At 45.4% G+C, this 16,276-nt stretch overlaps 1 protein-coding gene across 1 annotated transcript in view; it reads left to right on the forward strand.

Annotated features, from left to right (window-relative positions):
• The first annotated feature begins 9,693 nt into the window (after positions 1–9,693).
• Positions 9,694–16,276, forward strand: part of tsc22d1 (TSC22 domain family, member 1) — a 65,393-nt gene continuing 58,810 nt past the window's right edge. Inside the window, exon 1 of the mRNA XM_035749538.2 lies at positions 9,694–13,026. Within this exon, the coding sequence (XP_035605431.1) occupies positions 10,391–13,026 (2,636 nt within the window). The 5' untranslated portion in view covers positions 9,694–10,390. The remainder of the gene's footprint in view (positions 13,027–16,276) is intronic.

Consider the following 16,276-nt stretch of genomic DNA (forward strand, 5'->3'; position numbering starts at 1 on the left):
TATTTTCTATTTTCCTCTTGCCTATTCTTTGAAGGTGGAAGGAGCCAGTTATACACCCGAGCCTATTAAATTCCTTTATGTTTTATTTAACCAATTCAATTAAACACTCTGCCCACTCCTAAGGATTTGTAAGACCCTTATTTGCATAAAATGGACAGAGACCAGTCTCAAAATCTGTAGCGTTTATTCTCGAGAGTACTGAACACGATACATTTTACCACAGGTTATAAACTGAAAATGACGTCATTATTTTTCGAACTGTCCCGTCTCTTCTCCACTCTGATACAATGGCAGTATAGTACTCAATCCTTCCCGCATCGTCACCCACCAATTTAGATAATTTATGACCGAGCCAAGGTCTTCCTGTGTAGATAAGCATTCTAGCCAGTCTGATGATAAGTTCATTCATTTCTACCAAGGAATAGACAGTCATTGTTCTAATTCTTGATTATAATTACACACATTATATTCAGTACTGGGATTAAAAGAAAATTCATACATCTATACAGTAACATAATAGTATTCTGATTAGTCAGTCCTGATTGAAATGTATACATAATTAGTCATTATTGATAAAAAAATCCCTTAACAGCCTGCTTAGTTGCACAATCCATAAATCAGATTGATATATGAGTGTGTAGATGTGGGTTATAGGGTGTCCAATTGTTATTTTTTAAATGTTTATATGGTTGATGTAAAATAGCCTGTTTTGTTTTTGTACAGACATCACACCCTTACCTAAACTGCACCCTCACCTGAGAAGTAGATATCAAAGGGAGATAAATTGGAAATGTATAACTACAGTTGACATAGCTAAGTAAATGGAAGTGTACTCTTACAGCAATATGAATGGCTCTTAAAATAGCCTTTGGTTGTGCACAGTGTAGTCTATGGTGTTGCCAGGGAACAGCACCCTCTTCAAAGAAGTAGGAGGTGAAGATCTCCCGCACACGGATTGTCTCTCTTGCTGCGATGTTGGACCCCATCCTTGAAACATCCTGCAGAGCAGCAAACTTCTCATCTGGCACATGGCGGCGAGCTGCAGAACCCCTCCTGGTCCTCCTGTGTATCCTTGTGAAGTTATGCAGGACACCAGTAGCCTTCACACACGTGAATTCCTTCAGGAGGCAGTCTCAGATGGCCCTGGTCACCCAACCTTGCAGTGTTAACTGTAGGCAATCATTTTGAAGGAATTTCCAGTTACAAGGTAAATGTAGGAATATGGAAGACAATGTAATTGTTAGACTTTTACATCACCAGGTCATTGTGGATTACTAAAGTATAATATCCCTGATAACAAATCATGGTAACATTGGATTGATAGATGCATGGGCACACATATGTGCATGTGTAGCATGTGACAATAACAGGATCATATCAAGGATAGCATCACAAATGAATATATAAATACCACTTGAAGCTTGATGATGAGTTGATCATTTGAATCAGCTGTGCAGTGCTAAGGCAAAAACAAAAATGTGTACCCCTCTGAGTCCCCAGGACATGGACTGAGAACCACTGCTCTTCATTGAGACCTCTTCATTTGTAGACAGGCTTTCATAGCCCTCTTTATCTGAGGACAGAAAACCTCACAAGACTTCATTCTACTCAAATTACACTGCAATTAATATTATGTTACAATTATCTCCATCATCACTTCTAGGGACAGGAAGTACACAAAAGTACCAGCCCTATCCAGAATAGCCTACTCTCACTTTGACAGACGGGGCTGCTTTCCTTTCACCCTCCTCCATGGCTGTTAGCTAGCTACCTGCAAATGCATTTGGAGTTTGTTTTTTACAGTGATAAATACATCAAGATTGCTAGCTAATATGAATTTAGGTAGCTGGTGAAATTTGCTAGCCAACTAGCAAACTCATTTTGCAGCTCATTTGACTTAGCCTGCACTGTAGCTAGTTAGCTAATAATACATTGTTTTTTAAAACATTTTCTAAATGTATTTACTTACTTGAATAGGTCCTCTCAGCCATGTGGAAAGTTTGTTTCTTACCAGAGCATTTTAGAGGATATTACTTTTGAACTACAGTTGAAGTCGGAAGATTACATAGACTTAGGTTGGAGTCATTAAAACTAGTTTTTCAAACACTCCATACATTGCTTGTTAAAAAACTATAGTTTTGGCAAGTCGGTTAGGACATATACTTTGTGTATGACATAAGTAATTTTTCCAACAATTGCTTACAGACAGATTATTTCACTTATAATTCACTGTATCACAATTCCAGTGGGTCAGAAGTTTACATACACTAAGTTGACTGTGCCTTTAAACAACCCCCCCCGATGATCCCGCAGGTGAAAAAGCCGGATGTGGAGGTCCTGGGCAAGTCGTGGTTACACACGGTCTGCGGTTGTGAGGCTGGTTGGACGTACTGCCAAATTCTCCAAAATGACATTGGAGGTGGCTTATGGTAGAGAAATTAACATTAAATTCTCTGCCAACACCTCTTGTGGCATTGCAATTGCATGCTCCCTCGAAACTTTAGAAATCTGTGGCATTGTGTTGTGTGACAAACTGCACATTTTAGAGTGGCCTTTTATTGTCCCCAGCACAAGTTGCACCTGTATAATGATCATGCTGTTTAATCAGCTTCTTGATATGCCACACCTGTCAGGTGGATGGATTATCTTGACAAAGGCCAAAACGCTCACTAACAAAGATGTAAACAAATTTCTGCACACAATTTGAGAGAAATAGTATTTTTGTGCATATGGAACATTTCTTGGATCTTTTATTTCAGGTCATGAAACATGGGACCAGCACTTTACATGTTGCGTTTATATTATTGTTCAGTGTAGATAATGACTGTTATTACTTGGTGGCCAATAGCAACACCCTAAAATAAAAGGCTTTAGATATGCCAGGTGCACCTGCAACCACAACAATTCAATAACACTTGACATAAGATCTTCTCTAAGCATTACAGGGATAAGGCTCTGAATATATACAGCAACATCTCCCGCATAAGCATTCCTATCTCTTCTATAGATGTTATGTCCTCGTATTGCTATTGCTGTATCATCAAATAAATTATCTAAGTGAGTCTCAGAAATGTATAATATATGAATGTTATCTGATGTTAGCAAGTTATTGATTTCACGAACCTTATTTCTAAGACTACATATATTGTCATGAATGTAAGCAATGTCCCCACGCGCTCTGGCAGGTAAGTTCTTTCCTCCTCTGGCGCACAGCTTCTGAGTCGCCCTCGTTGAGGAAGATATACATTCCTCTCAAGTTATTGGCTCTTTCCAGAACAGCTACCTTATCCTTGAATCAAATCAAATCAAATCAAATGTATTTATATAGCCCTTCGTACATCAGCTGATATCTCAAAGTGCTGTACAGAAACCCAGCCTAAAACCCCAAACAGCAAGCAATGCAGGTGTAGAAGCACGGTGGCTAGGAAAAACTCCCTAGAAAGGCCAAAACCTAGGAAGAAACCTAGAGAGGAACCAGGCTATGTGGGGTGGCCAGTCTTCTTCTGGCTGTGCCGGGTGGAGATTATAACAGAACATGGCCAAGATGTTCAAATGTTCATAAATGACCAGCATGGTCGAATAATAACAAGGCAGAACAGTTGAAACTGGAGCAGCAGCACAGTCAGGTGGACTGGGGACAGCAAGGAGTCATCATGTCAGGTCGTCCTGGGGAACGGTCCTTGGGCTCAGGTCCTCCGAGAGAGAGAAAGAGAGAGAGAATTAGAGAGAGCATATGTGGGGTGGCCAGTCCTCTTCTGGCTGTGCCGGGTGGAGATTATAACAGAACATGGCCATGTTCAAATGTTCATAAATGAACAGCATGGTCAAATAATAGTAAGGCAGAACAGTTGAAACTGGAGCAGCAGCATGGCCAGGTGGACTGGGGACAGCAAGGATTCATCATGTCAGGTAGTCCTGGGGCATGGTCCTAGGGCTCAGGTCCTCCGAGAGAGAGAAAGAAAGAAGGAGAGAATTAGAGAATGCACACTTAGATTCACTCAGGACACCGAATAGGACAGGAGAAGTACTCCAGATATAACAAACTGACCCTAGCCCCCCGACACAAACTACTGCAGCATAAATACTGGAGGCTGAGATAGGAGGGGTCAGGAGACACTGTGGCCCCATCCGAGGACACCCCCAGACAGGGCCAAACAGGAAGGATATAACCCGACCCACTTTGCCAAAGCACAGCCCCCACACCACTAGAGGGATATCCTCAACCACCAACTTACCATCCTGAGACAAGGCTGAGTATAGCCCACAAAGATCTCCGCAACGTCACAACCCAAGGGGGGGAGGCGCCAACCCAGACAGGATGACCACAACAGTGAATCAACCCACTCAGGTGACGCACCCCCTGCAGGGACGGCATGAGAGAGCCCCAGTAAGCCAGTGACTCAGCCCCTGTAATAGGGTTAGAGGTAGAGAATCCCAGTGGAAAGAGGGGAACCGGCCAGGCAGAGACAGCAAGGGCGGTTCGTTGCTCCAGAGCCTTTCCGTTCACCTTCCCACCCCTGGGCCAGACTACACTTAATCATATGACCCACTGAAGAGATGAGTCTTCAGTAAAGACTTAAAGGTTGAGACCGAGTTTGCGTCTCTGACATGGGTAGGCAGACCGTTCCATAAAAATGGAGCTCTATAGGAGAAAGCCCTGCCTCCAGCTGTTTGCTTAGAAATTCTAGGGACAATTAGGAGGCCTGCGTCTTGTGACCGTAGCGTACGTGTAGTTATGTACGGCAGGACCAAATCAGAGAGATAGGTAGGAGCAAGCCCATGTAATGCTTTGTAGGTTAGCAGTAAAAACTTGAAATCAGCCCTTGCTTTGACAGGAAGCCAGTGTAGGGAGGCTAGCACTGGAGTAATATGATCAAATTTTTTGGTTCTAGTCAGGATTCTAGCAGCCGTATTTAGCACTAACTGAAGTTTATTTAGTGCTTTATCCGGGTAGCCGGAAAGTAGAGCATTGCAGTAGTCTAACCTAGAAGTGACAAAAGCATGGATTAATTTTTCTGCATCATTTTTGGACAGAAAGTTTCTGATTTTTGCAATATTACGTAGATGGAAAAAAGCTGTCCTCGAAATGGTCTTGATATGTTCTTCAAAAGAGAGATCAGGGTCCAGAGTAACACCGAGGTCCTTCACAGTTTTATTTGAGACGACTGTACAACCATTAAGATTAATTGTCAGATTCAACAGAAGATTTCTTTGTTTCTTGGGACCTAGAACAAGCATCTCTGTTTTGTCCGAGTTTAATAGTAGAAAGTTTGCAGCCATCCACTTTCTTATGTCTGAAACACATGCTTCTAGCGAGGGCAATTTTGGGGCTTCACCATGTTTCATTGAAATGTACAGCTGTGTGTCATCCGCATAGCAGTAAAAGTTAACATTATGTTTTCGAATAACATTCCCAAGAGGTAAAATGTATAATGAAAACAATAGTGGTCCTAAAACAGAACCTCGAGGAACACCGAAATTTACAGTTGATTTGTCAGAGGACAAACCATTCACAGAGGCAAACTGATATCTTTCCGACAGATAAGATCTAAACCAGGCCAGAACATGTCCGTGTAGACCAATTTGGGTTTCCAATCTCTCCAAAAGAATGTGGTGATCAATGGTATCAAAAGCAGCACTAAGGTCTAGGAGCACGGGGACAGATGCAGATCCTCGGTCCGATGCCATTAAAATGTCATTTACCACCTTCACAAGTGCCGTCTCAGTGCTATGATGGGGTCTAAAACCAGACTGAAGCATTTTGTATACATTGTTTGTCTTCAGGAAGGCAGTGAGTTGCTGCGCAAAAGCCTTTTCTAAAATTTTGGAGAGGAATGGAAGATTCGATATAGGCCGATAGTTTTTTAAATATTTTCTGGGTCAAGGTTTGGCTTTTTCAACCTCAGGAACTTGACCACTATCGGCCTGGGACTGTTACCTGGGCCGGTGGTGGGTTTAACAGTCATGTTGGCGTGCTCCACCTCAATCTGCTGTCCCTCTTCAGTTTCTCCGAGATAATTTCCCTCACTTTGTCCTCAGACTCCGTCCAGGTTTCAAGTGGAGATTTTGCAATTCCGTCCACAACCATGTTGTTCTGCCTTCAAGTCAAATCAAATTGTATTGGTCACATACACATGGTCAGCAGATGTTATGGAAAGTGTAGCGAAATTATTTTGCTTCTAGTTCCGACAGTGCAGTAATATCTAACAAGTAACCTAACAATTCCACAACAACTACCTAATACACACAAACCTAAGTAAAGGGATGGAATAAGAATATATACATATAAATAAATATATGGATGAGCGATGACCGAGCAGCATAGGCAAGATGCAATAGATGGTATAAAAATACAGTATATACATATGGGATGAGTAATGCAATATATGTAAACATTATTCAAGTGGCATTATTAAAATGACTAGTGATCTATTTATTAAAGTGGCCAATGATTTCAAGACAGTATGTAGGCAGCAGTCTCTCTTTGTTAGTAACTGCTGTTTACCAGTCTGATGGCCTTGAGATAGAAGCTATTTTTCAGTCTCTCTGTCCCAGCTTTGATGCACCTGTACTGACCTCGCCTTCTGGATGGTAGCGTAGTGAACAGACAGTGGCTCGGGTGGTCTTTTTGGCCTTCATGTGACAACGGGTGCTGTAGGTGTCCTGGAGGGCAGATAGTTTTCCCCCGGTGATGCGTTGTGCAGACTGCATCACCCTCTGGAGGGCCTTGCGGTTGTGAGTGGTGCATTTGCCGTACCAGGCAGTGATTCAGTCCGACAGGATGCTCTCAATTGTGTCTGTGAGGGTTTAAGGTGACAAGCCAAATTTCTTCAGCCTCCTGAGGTTGAAGAGGCGCTGCTGCGCCTTCTTCACCACTCTGTCCGTGTGGGTGGACCATTTCAGTTTGTCCGTGATGTGTACGCCGAGGAACTTGAAAATGTCCACCTTCTCCATTGCTGTCCTGTCGATGTGGATGGGGGGGGGGGTGCTCCCTCTACTGTTTCCTGAAGTCCACGATCATCTCCTTTGGTGAGATTTTATTTCCATGACACCCCACTTTGAGTGCCCTCACCTCCTCCCTCGTCGTTGTTGGTGATCAAGCCTACTACTGTTGTGTCATCTGCCAACTTGATGATTGAGTTGGAGATGTGCACGGCCACGCAGTCATGGGTGAAAAGGGAGTACAGGAGGGGCTGATTGTCCCTCGGGATAATCAGATTTCTCTGCCATTGTTATCATGGATTCACATACAGAACTGACATCCTCTCCCAATGACTTACAGATTGCTGTCATCTTGCCTTTTCATGTTTAAACTTCTTGAACTGATCCTGGGAGAACTGAGAGGTCCTGGACCTCTGTTCAGGTTGTCCATTCTTGAAATAGTTGACTCCCAACAGTATTTGGACAAAACACTTGAAGCTATTTTCTTGTTGTTGTAACAACTGCTTGTAGAACTCTTTTTAATTGTTTAAAAGATACTTCACCTGTGATAGAGACACCATTGTCCTCAATGGTACTCCCGTTGGCTTTGGTCTTTGTCATAGTAGCAACTTAAGTTACGCTGTTACTCCTCGCAGTTCCAGGTCGCAGGGAAGATTGAAAACAACAACAACAAACAGCAGGGATCTAGACAGCCACAAGCTCGGGACAATCCGTGGTCCTAGCCACAATGGCTAACTGCGTTCAAGCCCTCATGAAAGCCCTGCTAGCTTGATAGGCTGCTAGCTAGCAGCTAGGTTAGCTGTTACAACAAACAGCTCCTCAGACCTGGCCTTGGTCAGCAGGATCACTGGACAGACAGTAGTGGTCACAGCAACTGATGCCAACTGCAGCGTGGGATCCAAATTCAAAAGGTAGATAGCTAGTAACCAAACTTTTTCAATAGACTTTCAAAACTTTCCAAAACTACAAACTTTCCAAAACAACTAACCGAGCTCTCCCTCAATGAGAGTTCAAGAGGAAGTGACAAGCGCCGCTGGACATAAAAACTGAAGACGAGGAGGGAAAGATTTTTTTTGTCATTCCCATCAAAGAAATGAGTGTTTACAAAATGACAGTCGTGCCGGGTGTATAAATTGAGCATTATTGTTAGGGCAGGACAATAGTGCTCAGTGTGTTTTGTTGTGGAGTGCCAGAGTGATTTAAAGCTGCTGACTGTACCAGACGCTTACATTGCGCTCGCCTCTCGCTGGCTCTCTCTCCCTCCGTCATTTGTATGGATGAGCACAATCTGTCTGCCTGCACGGTCTGGTCACAGCCTGCTGCTGCCTGCCTGCCAGTCACCCACAATGGGCAAATGCTCTCATTCGCTCTCTCTCAATTCAATCGTCTATTGCTCCCTCTCTGTACTGTCTATCTCCCCCATAGCCCCTCTCTCTGATTCTTTCTATTTCATTCACTTACTTAATCTTCCTCTGTCCTCTGTCCTCTCCACAAACACATATCTCTCTCTCTCCCTAACTCCTCTCATACAGCGTCCCACCTGAGTGTAACAGTCCTGAGTGCCTCCTGGTGTTTTAATTAACTATCTGGTGGCTGTGACTGAGCAAATGACTCAGGGATGGGAGGAGGTGAGAGGAAAGTAGAGGGAATAGTATGAGAGGAGAAGAGAGAATAGGAGAGAGGAGTATGTCATGACAACGATAGTCAGAGAAGTTGGCCAAACAAAGCACATTCAGATGGTACCAGACTATCTGCTGTTATTCACTAAGACATTCACAACAACAGGTGGGTCTGGCAGCCAACAGTGATAAAACAGAAGGCACCAGAATACAGGGAGGTGGAGGTACATGCACACATCCAGAACAGACTTCGTGGCAACGGGAGGGGTTACTGACCTGGAGTACCCACCACAATAAACACACTCTCACAATACATGCATGTAGAATAATCGTCAGTGCAGTGAACACGTCTGGCCGGCTCCATTCTGTCTGCAGAATATTCTGTCTGCATGCCTTTTGTTTCACAGTAAAAACACACAACTGATCTTGTTGTTTGTGTTATTAAAGTTTTGTTCAGACCAAAACATTTCATTTGGTTGTTTTTGTTAGAAGTTAAAGGTAAAACAGAACTCTGATGCCCTACGAAAACGACATAACAATATGACTGATGGAATATACATTTTTTTGAGTGATTTATCGCACCATGTTGATACTCTTGTCTACTGTTCATGAAAATAATGTGATTGGCATTATGACACCCATAACACATTTCCCTATCGATCTCTCTTTAGCCTATTTAAAATCATGACAAGCTGCAAGCATTTATGATTTTATCCAGTTGGGTTGCACAAGGGTAAAGGAATGGGAATATTCTGTATGAGTCTGAAACAATTTTTTGTCTGTTGCCTGCCTCTCCCCTGTTGTTCTCTCAGCCTCTTCTCTCCAGACTGCTTTTTGTCTGACTCGTCTGGGCATCAATAGAGCATGCGTGGTCGCCATGTTAGCAAGTTCTCTCCTCCCCCGTCGTCACTAGTTACCACAGCCACACATTAATAAACCCCGCCCATTTCTGACAATTATTTTCATATTTTAAACCTAACCTCAACCGAAACTACACTGCTAATATTATGCCTACCCCTAACCTTATGTCAAGACCAAAAAGCATTTTTGTTTTCACGAATTCTTACGATATAGACAATTTTCACTCTGTGGCTGTGGTAACTAGTGGAAACCCTCCTCCCATCGGTCTCGTCACACTTCAACGATTCGAGCCACAGTGCAAGAACAAGAAGGCGGACTGGCTGTGAATAGCTTTTGGAAGAGGGAGTGATACAGCAAACATTGGACAAGCTAACGTTAGCTACAACAAAGACTTTTCAGAATGGATTAACCCGTTTTGCGAGAGAATTTAGTGGATATATTCACCTAAGGACAACCTTATATCGGTAAAGGATTGCTTGTTTTCATTTTTTGCTTCTGAGAAATTCAATAATGCAACTCACCACAGTGTGTGGATAGTGATGGAGCGAACGTTGCACTTCTGTATCAGCTCTCGCTTTGGATGCTTACTGCTTACTCAGTTTGTGTTATAAGAATTTATCAATTATAACAATTTACCTATTGAGATAATATAGTACAACGACGAAATGCTGGCTTGTATGTGAGAACATACGCGTCTGTAACTGGCTAGCAAGCCCATAAGCTTATGTTAGACTAGCTAACAAGCTAGTTAGCTTGTTAGCATTTCGGCTCGTCAACTGATTGTCAAACGCGAGCATTTTCCGTCACGAGGGAAGACGTTTAGAAATCCCAAAAAGCTAAATGTTTGAACCTTGTCTTTAAAACATATTTATTTATTGTCGGTTGATATTAAGTTATTGTTAAATATCAGTTTTTGTCAAAACGGCTTCCCTAACGAAGTGTAACGTTATCCCCTGGAATCTTTCAAAATGCACCATCCTCATTCTGCAGGAGACTCTGGCAGCGTCAGAAAGATGGCGCACCCGGCGAATTTTCCTAGAAGGGGTAATGTTAGCAATATTAACACCGGCGCCGGGAGTGTTCCCACGTTGTCAACACCGACTAGTTCAGCTGTTGGCAAATGCCACGTTCCCACTGAAGACTACCAATCCCCCCTATTGATGCAGTCTCAACCTCCTGTTGGATCATCCTCCCCTGGGCCTCAGCACCCTCCCCACAGCCTTAACCTGCACTCCCAGCCACAGCCCCAGGCTCTCTCCTCTGGGTCTCAGATAATGATGAAGAAGAAGAGTGGCTTCCAGATCACCAGCGTGACTCCAGCACAGATCTCTGTGAGCACCAACAACAGCATAGCGGAGGACACTGAGAGCTATGATGATCTGGATGAGTCTCATACAGAGGATCTGTCCTCTTCAGAGATCCTGGATGTCTCCCTCTCCAGGGCCAATGACATGGCTGGGGGCGCAAGGAGCTCCTCAGAGGAGACACTGAATAACTTTCATGAGGCGGACACCCCCGGGGCCATCTCCCCCAACCAGCCCCCCCACTCCTTGCCCCAGGGTTCCCAGCACGGAGGGATGGTGAACGGAAATGTGCACCACTACCATCACCAGAGGCAACATAATCACCCTCAGCAGGCCCTGGCTCAGCCTCCTTCCTCTGATCCCCACTTTACTCCCACCTCTGGAGGGGCTGGGGGTGCCCTAAAGATGCCTTCTACCATGGAGGTACCTCTGGAGAATGTTTCAGTGGGTTCTGCCAGTGTTGCTACTCAGCCTGTAGCAGCTGTCTCTCTCCCTGGAATGCACAGCTCTGCTGCAGTAGCTACTGTTAGCATAGCTAATCCTCTGACCAGCCATGTTTGTAATGTGAATATGTACAGCTCTTCCAATGTATCTGTGATGGGAGGTGTTAGCACCAGCGCTAGCAGCAGTGGTGGTAGCTTCCCCCCTAGTGTAATGAGTTGCGGTGGGAGGGTTGGAGGTTTGATGGGGAGTAATTCGAGCATCACTATGATTTCTGCTGCTGCCAGTGGCTCTGTGGTGTTGGGGCCCTCCAGTGGCACACAGGGTGGAGGAACTGCCATACCTCAGCCAGGGATGAGCTCCTCTGGCATGGCTCTAGCCTCAGTCCCCTCCTCCCAGCCCCCCCCAACCCCAGCTCCTGCCACCACTAGCTCTCGTTTCAGAGTGGTCAAGCTTGACTCCAGCTCTGAGCCATTTAAAAAGGGCAGATGGACATGTGCTGAGTACTATGACAAGGAGACCCCAGCTTCGGCCCCTGCCCCCTTGTCCTCTGAGGCTACTGCCCCTAGTGGCCGGGTTGTGGACAGCATGCGGCCGTGCGGGCCTGAGTGTGTTAAAGTGGGGTCGGAGAGGGAGAACACCAGTGGGAGTTCAGTGAGCAGCACAGTCAGCACACTGAGTCACTACACAGAGAGTGTGGGAAGTGGAGATGCTGGGGGCCCCCCATTACTCCAGCCCCACCCTCACTACCAGGACTACTCCAACCCCCCTCCGTCCTTCCAGACCTCTCGCCCAGGTTTCCCCATGGTGGTGTCCCAGTCTCATCTGCTGCCCACCGTGGCTCCCTCAGTCCCTGCCAGCGTTCACCAGCCTGCCCCCATCAACATGGTGGGCCTCCAGACCACCATAGGCCACCAAACCACTCCTATGCCCCAGCAGCCGCTCACCTACGCCCAGGCAGCCTCCATCCCGGCTCCTGGCTCAGCTCAGAGCCTAGTGGGGGTGCTCCAGAAGCAGATGGGCTATGCTCTTACACAGCAGCCTTCTGCGACTCCCCAGGTAGCCCCGGTGCACAGGCTGAGCCAGGGAGGGGGCATGCCTCCAGACTACCCCCAGCCCAAGGCAGGCTTACCCCCACCTGCTGTCCCACAGGCCCTGCCTGGATCCGGGCAGATGATGGGAGTCTCGCAGCAGCAGGTGGTTGGCTCCATGCCCCAGCTCCAACCCCAGGGTCTCGTCCAACAGCAGCCCCAGCAGACCTCAATCCAGGCCTCTGTTGCAGGAGGGGGGTTAATGCCTCAGATGGGCCCAGGAGGAGTGACTGGGTTTGGGCAGCAGCCACAAGGACACTCTCTCCCCCTGGACCACCAACATCAGCAACAACAGCAGTCATTCCCAAGCAAAGCCCAAGGACTTGCCACCCAGCTGTCTAACACTGCCCTCCCTAACCAGGGCTGTCTAGTCTCCAATGTGCTTCCTCCTACCCCACAGAGTGACTCCCAGCCCCAAAACGGCAGTGGCCTGGCCCAGTCTCACCCACAGGCGCAGCCACCCGGGGTCAGCATGCCCCAGGACTTCAGCAGTGCCCAGGCCCACACCCAGGCTGTGGCTTCCCAAGCCAGTGCCCTGTACGCCAGCCTGCCCTCCTTCACCACCACTCAGCTGGAGGATGCCCAGCGCCTGCTCTTCCAGGACCAGTCTGCCCTGCTGGCCCAGACCATGGCCAAGCTGGCTGGGGAGGGTGGCACTGCGGCAGGCACAGGCCTGGGGACTGAAAGTAATGCAGCCGCCGCCACGGCCGTCAGTGCCTTAACCTCCTCTGCCGGACTCTTCAAAGCCGTGGATGGAGACGATGATGGGTGAGTCCCAAATCAGTGCCTTTATATGTTTTTGATTGATATTGGGGTATAAAAGTGACAGTATCTCCTACACTAGTAGGCCAGCTGATAGACATATCACTAAAGAGATTGTCTCATGTTGTCTCTTTTTAACTTCAGCATGCTGCTTTTAACATTCCTTCCATAATGTTGTATCTGATGTGCTGAATTACATTTAGACCATTAATTGTTTAGTCAGCATTTGCCTTAAAACACAGTGTCCTGGACATGACCTTGCATGCGGGGGGAGTTCTTCCTAGTGGAGTGATGCAGCCGGCTGAGTGCCTGGCGGTGGTTAGGAATTGTTTGGATTGGGTAAATCCAGGTCGCCACGGCAGCACTGTGTGTGGGTGAGTGGGATGCCAGACTGTGTGTGTATGTGAGATGGCAGACACAACCATGTGTGAGCGCACTATGCTACTCCTTAGACACTAGACAGGGCAGTGCTCAGCTGGAAGTGACATTTTGTATACTTTAGACTGCAGTGACTCTGCATTTTAAAACACACAGACTAGGGTTTTTAGCTTGATGTTTAAACTACAAATCGTTTTTCTGTTTAAAAAAAATCCACTTCAAAGCAGAATAATGGTCCTATTAGGTATGTACGACCGCTATGGCCGGGCAGTCATATGCCGTAGCTGAGGCGCTTTCAAGGGTTTATTTGTCCATAAGTGTACACTACTTATTTTTAAATGCCGACACGAAACCTTGTCTGGAGATAGTTTTGAAGCGCAACTGAATGGGCATTTTACCTGTCTGTTAAGGAATGCCGCTTCTGAAGCGGGACTAACGTCCGTCGCTAGGGGGGACAGAATTGTCCATCAAATTATCTAGACCTGCTTGCGCTTGCTACTACCACCTGCTTGTAGAGCAGACCACTCTATCCTCAAAAAAAGTACTAGCTTATAAAAAATAAATCTTAACATAATCACTAGTTAACTACACATGGTTGATAGTACTAGTTTATCTAGCTTGTTCTGCGTTGCATACAATTGATGCGTTGCCTGTTAATTTATCATTGAATCATAGCCTACTTTGCCAAACGGGTGATTTAACAAGAGCATTCATGAAAAAAGCACTGTCGTTGCACCAATGTGTACCTAACCATAAACATCAACGCCTTTCTTAAAATCAATACAGTAGTATATATTTTTAAACCTGCATGTTTAGTTAAAATTGCCTGCTAACATGAATTTCTTTTAACTAGGGAAATTGTCACTTCTCTTGCTTTCTGTGCAACAGAGTCAGGGTATATGCAGCAATTTGGGCTGTCTGGCTCGTTGCGAACTGTGTGAAGACTATTTATTCCAAACAAAGACAGCCAACTTCGCCAAACGGGATGATTTAACAAAAGCGCATTTGCGAAAAAAGCACAATCGTTGCATGAATGTACCTAACCATAAACATAAATTCCTTTTTTAAATTCAATTCCCAGAATTATATTTTATTAAACCTGCCTATTTAGTTAAAAGAAATCCAGGTTAGCATGCAATATTTTTATTTTATTTTATTTCACCTTTATTTAACCAGGTAGGCAAGTTCAGAACAAGTTCTCATTTACAATTGCGACCTGGCCAAGATAAAGCAAAGCAGTTCGACACATACAACAACACAGAGTTACACATGGAGTAAAACAAACACAGTCAATAATACAGTATAAACAAGTCTATATACAATGTGAGCAAATTAGTTGAGAAGGGAGGTAAAGGCAAAAAAGGCCATGGTGGCAAAGTAAATACAATATAGCAAGTAAAACACTGGAATGGTAGTTTTGCAATGGAAGAATGTGCAAAGTAGAAATAAAAATAATGGGGTGCAAAGGAGCTAAATAAATACATTAATTAAATACAGTTGGGAAAGAGGTAGTTGTTTGGGCTAAATTATAGGTGGGCTATGTACAGGTGCAGTAATCTGTAAGATGCTCTGACAGTTGGTGCTTAAAGCTAGTGAGGGAGATAAGTGTTTCCAGTTTCAGAGATTTGTGTAGTTTGTTCCAGTTATTGGCAGCAGAGAACTGGAAGGAGAGGCGGCCAAAGAAATAATTGGTTTTGGGGGTGACTAGAGAGATATACCTGCTGGAGCGTGTGCTACAGGTGGGAGATGCTATGGTGACCAGCGAGCTGAGATAAGGGGGGACTTTCACTAGCAGGGTCTTGTAGATGACATGGAGCCAGTGGGTTTGGCGACGAGTATGAAGCGAAGGCCAGCCAACGAGAGCGTACAGGTCGCAATGGTGGGTAGTATATGGGGCTTTGGTGACAAAACGGATTGCACTGTGATAGACTGCATCCAATTTGTTGAGTAGGGTATTGGAGGCTATTTTGTAAATGACATCGCCAAAGTCGAGGATTGGTAGGATGGTCAGTCTTACAAGGGTATGTTTGGCAGCATGAGTGAAGGATGCTTTGTTGCGAAATAGGAAGCCAATTCTAGATTTAACTTTGGATTGGAGATGTTTGATATGGGTCTGGAAGTAGAGTTTACAGTCTAACCAGACACCTAAGTATTTGTAGTTGTCCACGTATTCTAAGTCAGGGCTGTCCAGAGTAGTGACGTTGGACAGGCGGGTAGGTGCAGGTAGCGATCGGTTGAAGAGCATGCATTTAGTTTTACTTGTATTTAAGAGCAATTGGAGGCCACGGAAGGAGAGTTGTATGGCATTGAAGCTTGCCTGGAGGGTTGTTAACAGTGTCCAAAGAAGGGCCGGAAGTATACAGAATGGTGTCGTCTGCGTAGAGGTGGATCAGGGACTCACCAGCAGCAAGAGCGACCTCATTGATGTATACAGAGAAGAGAGTCGGTCCAAGAATTGAACCCTGTGGCCATAGAGACTGCCAGAGGTCTGGACAGCAGACCCTCCGATTTGACACACTGAACTCTTATCAGAGAAGTAGTTGGTGAACCAGGCGAGGCAATCATTTGAGAAACCAAGGCTGTCGAGTCTGCAGATGAGGATGTGGTGGTTGACAGAGTCGAAAGCCTTGGCCAGATCAATGAATACGGCTGCACAGTAATGTTTCTTATCGATGGCGGTTAAGATATCGTTTAGGACCTTGAGCGTGGCTGAGGTGCACCCATGACCAGCTCTGAAACCAGATTGCATAGCAGAGAAGGTATGGTGAGATTCGAAATGGTTGGTAATCTGTTTGTTGACTTGGCTTTCGAAGACCTTAGAAAGGCATGGTAGGATAGATATAGGTCTGTAGCAGTTTGGATCAAGAGTGTGTCCCCC

The sequence above is a fragment of the Oncorhynchus keta genome, chromosome 34 (assembly GCF_023373465.1).
Source record: "Oncorhynchus keta strain PuntledgeMale-10-30-2019 chromosome 34, Oket_V2, whole genome shotgun sequence".
Taxonomy (NCBI): domain Eukaryota; kingdom Metazoa; phylum Chordata; class Actinopteri; order Salmoniformes; family Salmonidae; genus Oncorhynchus; species Oncorhynchus keta.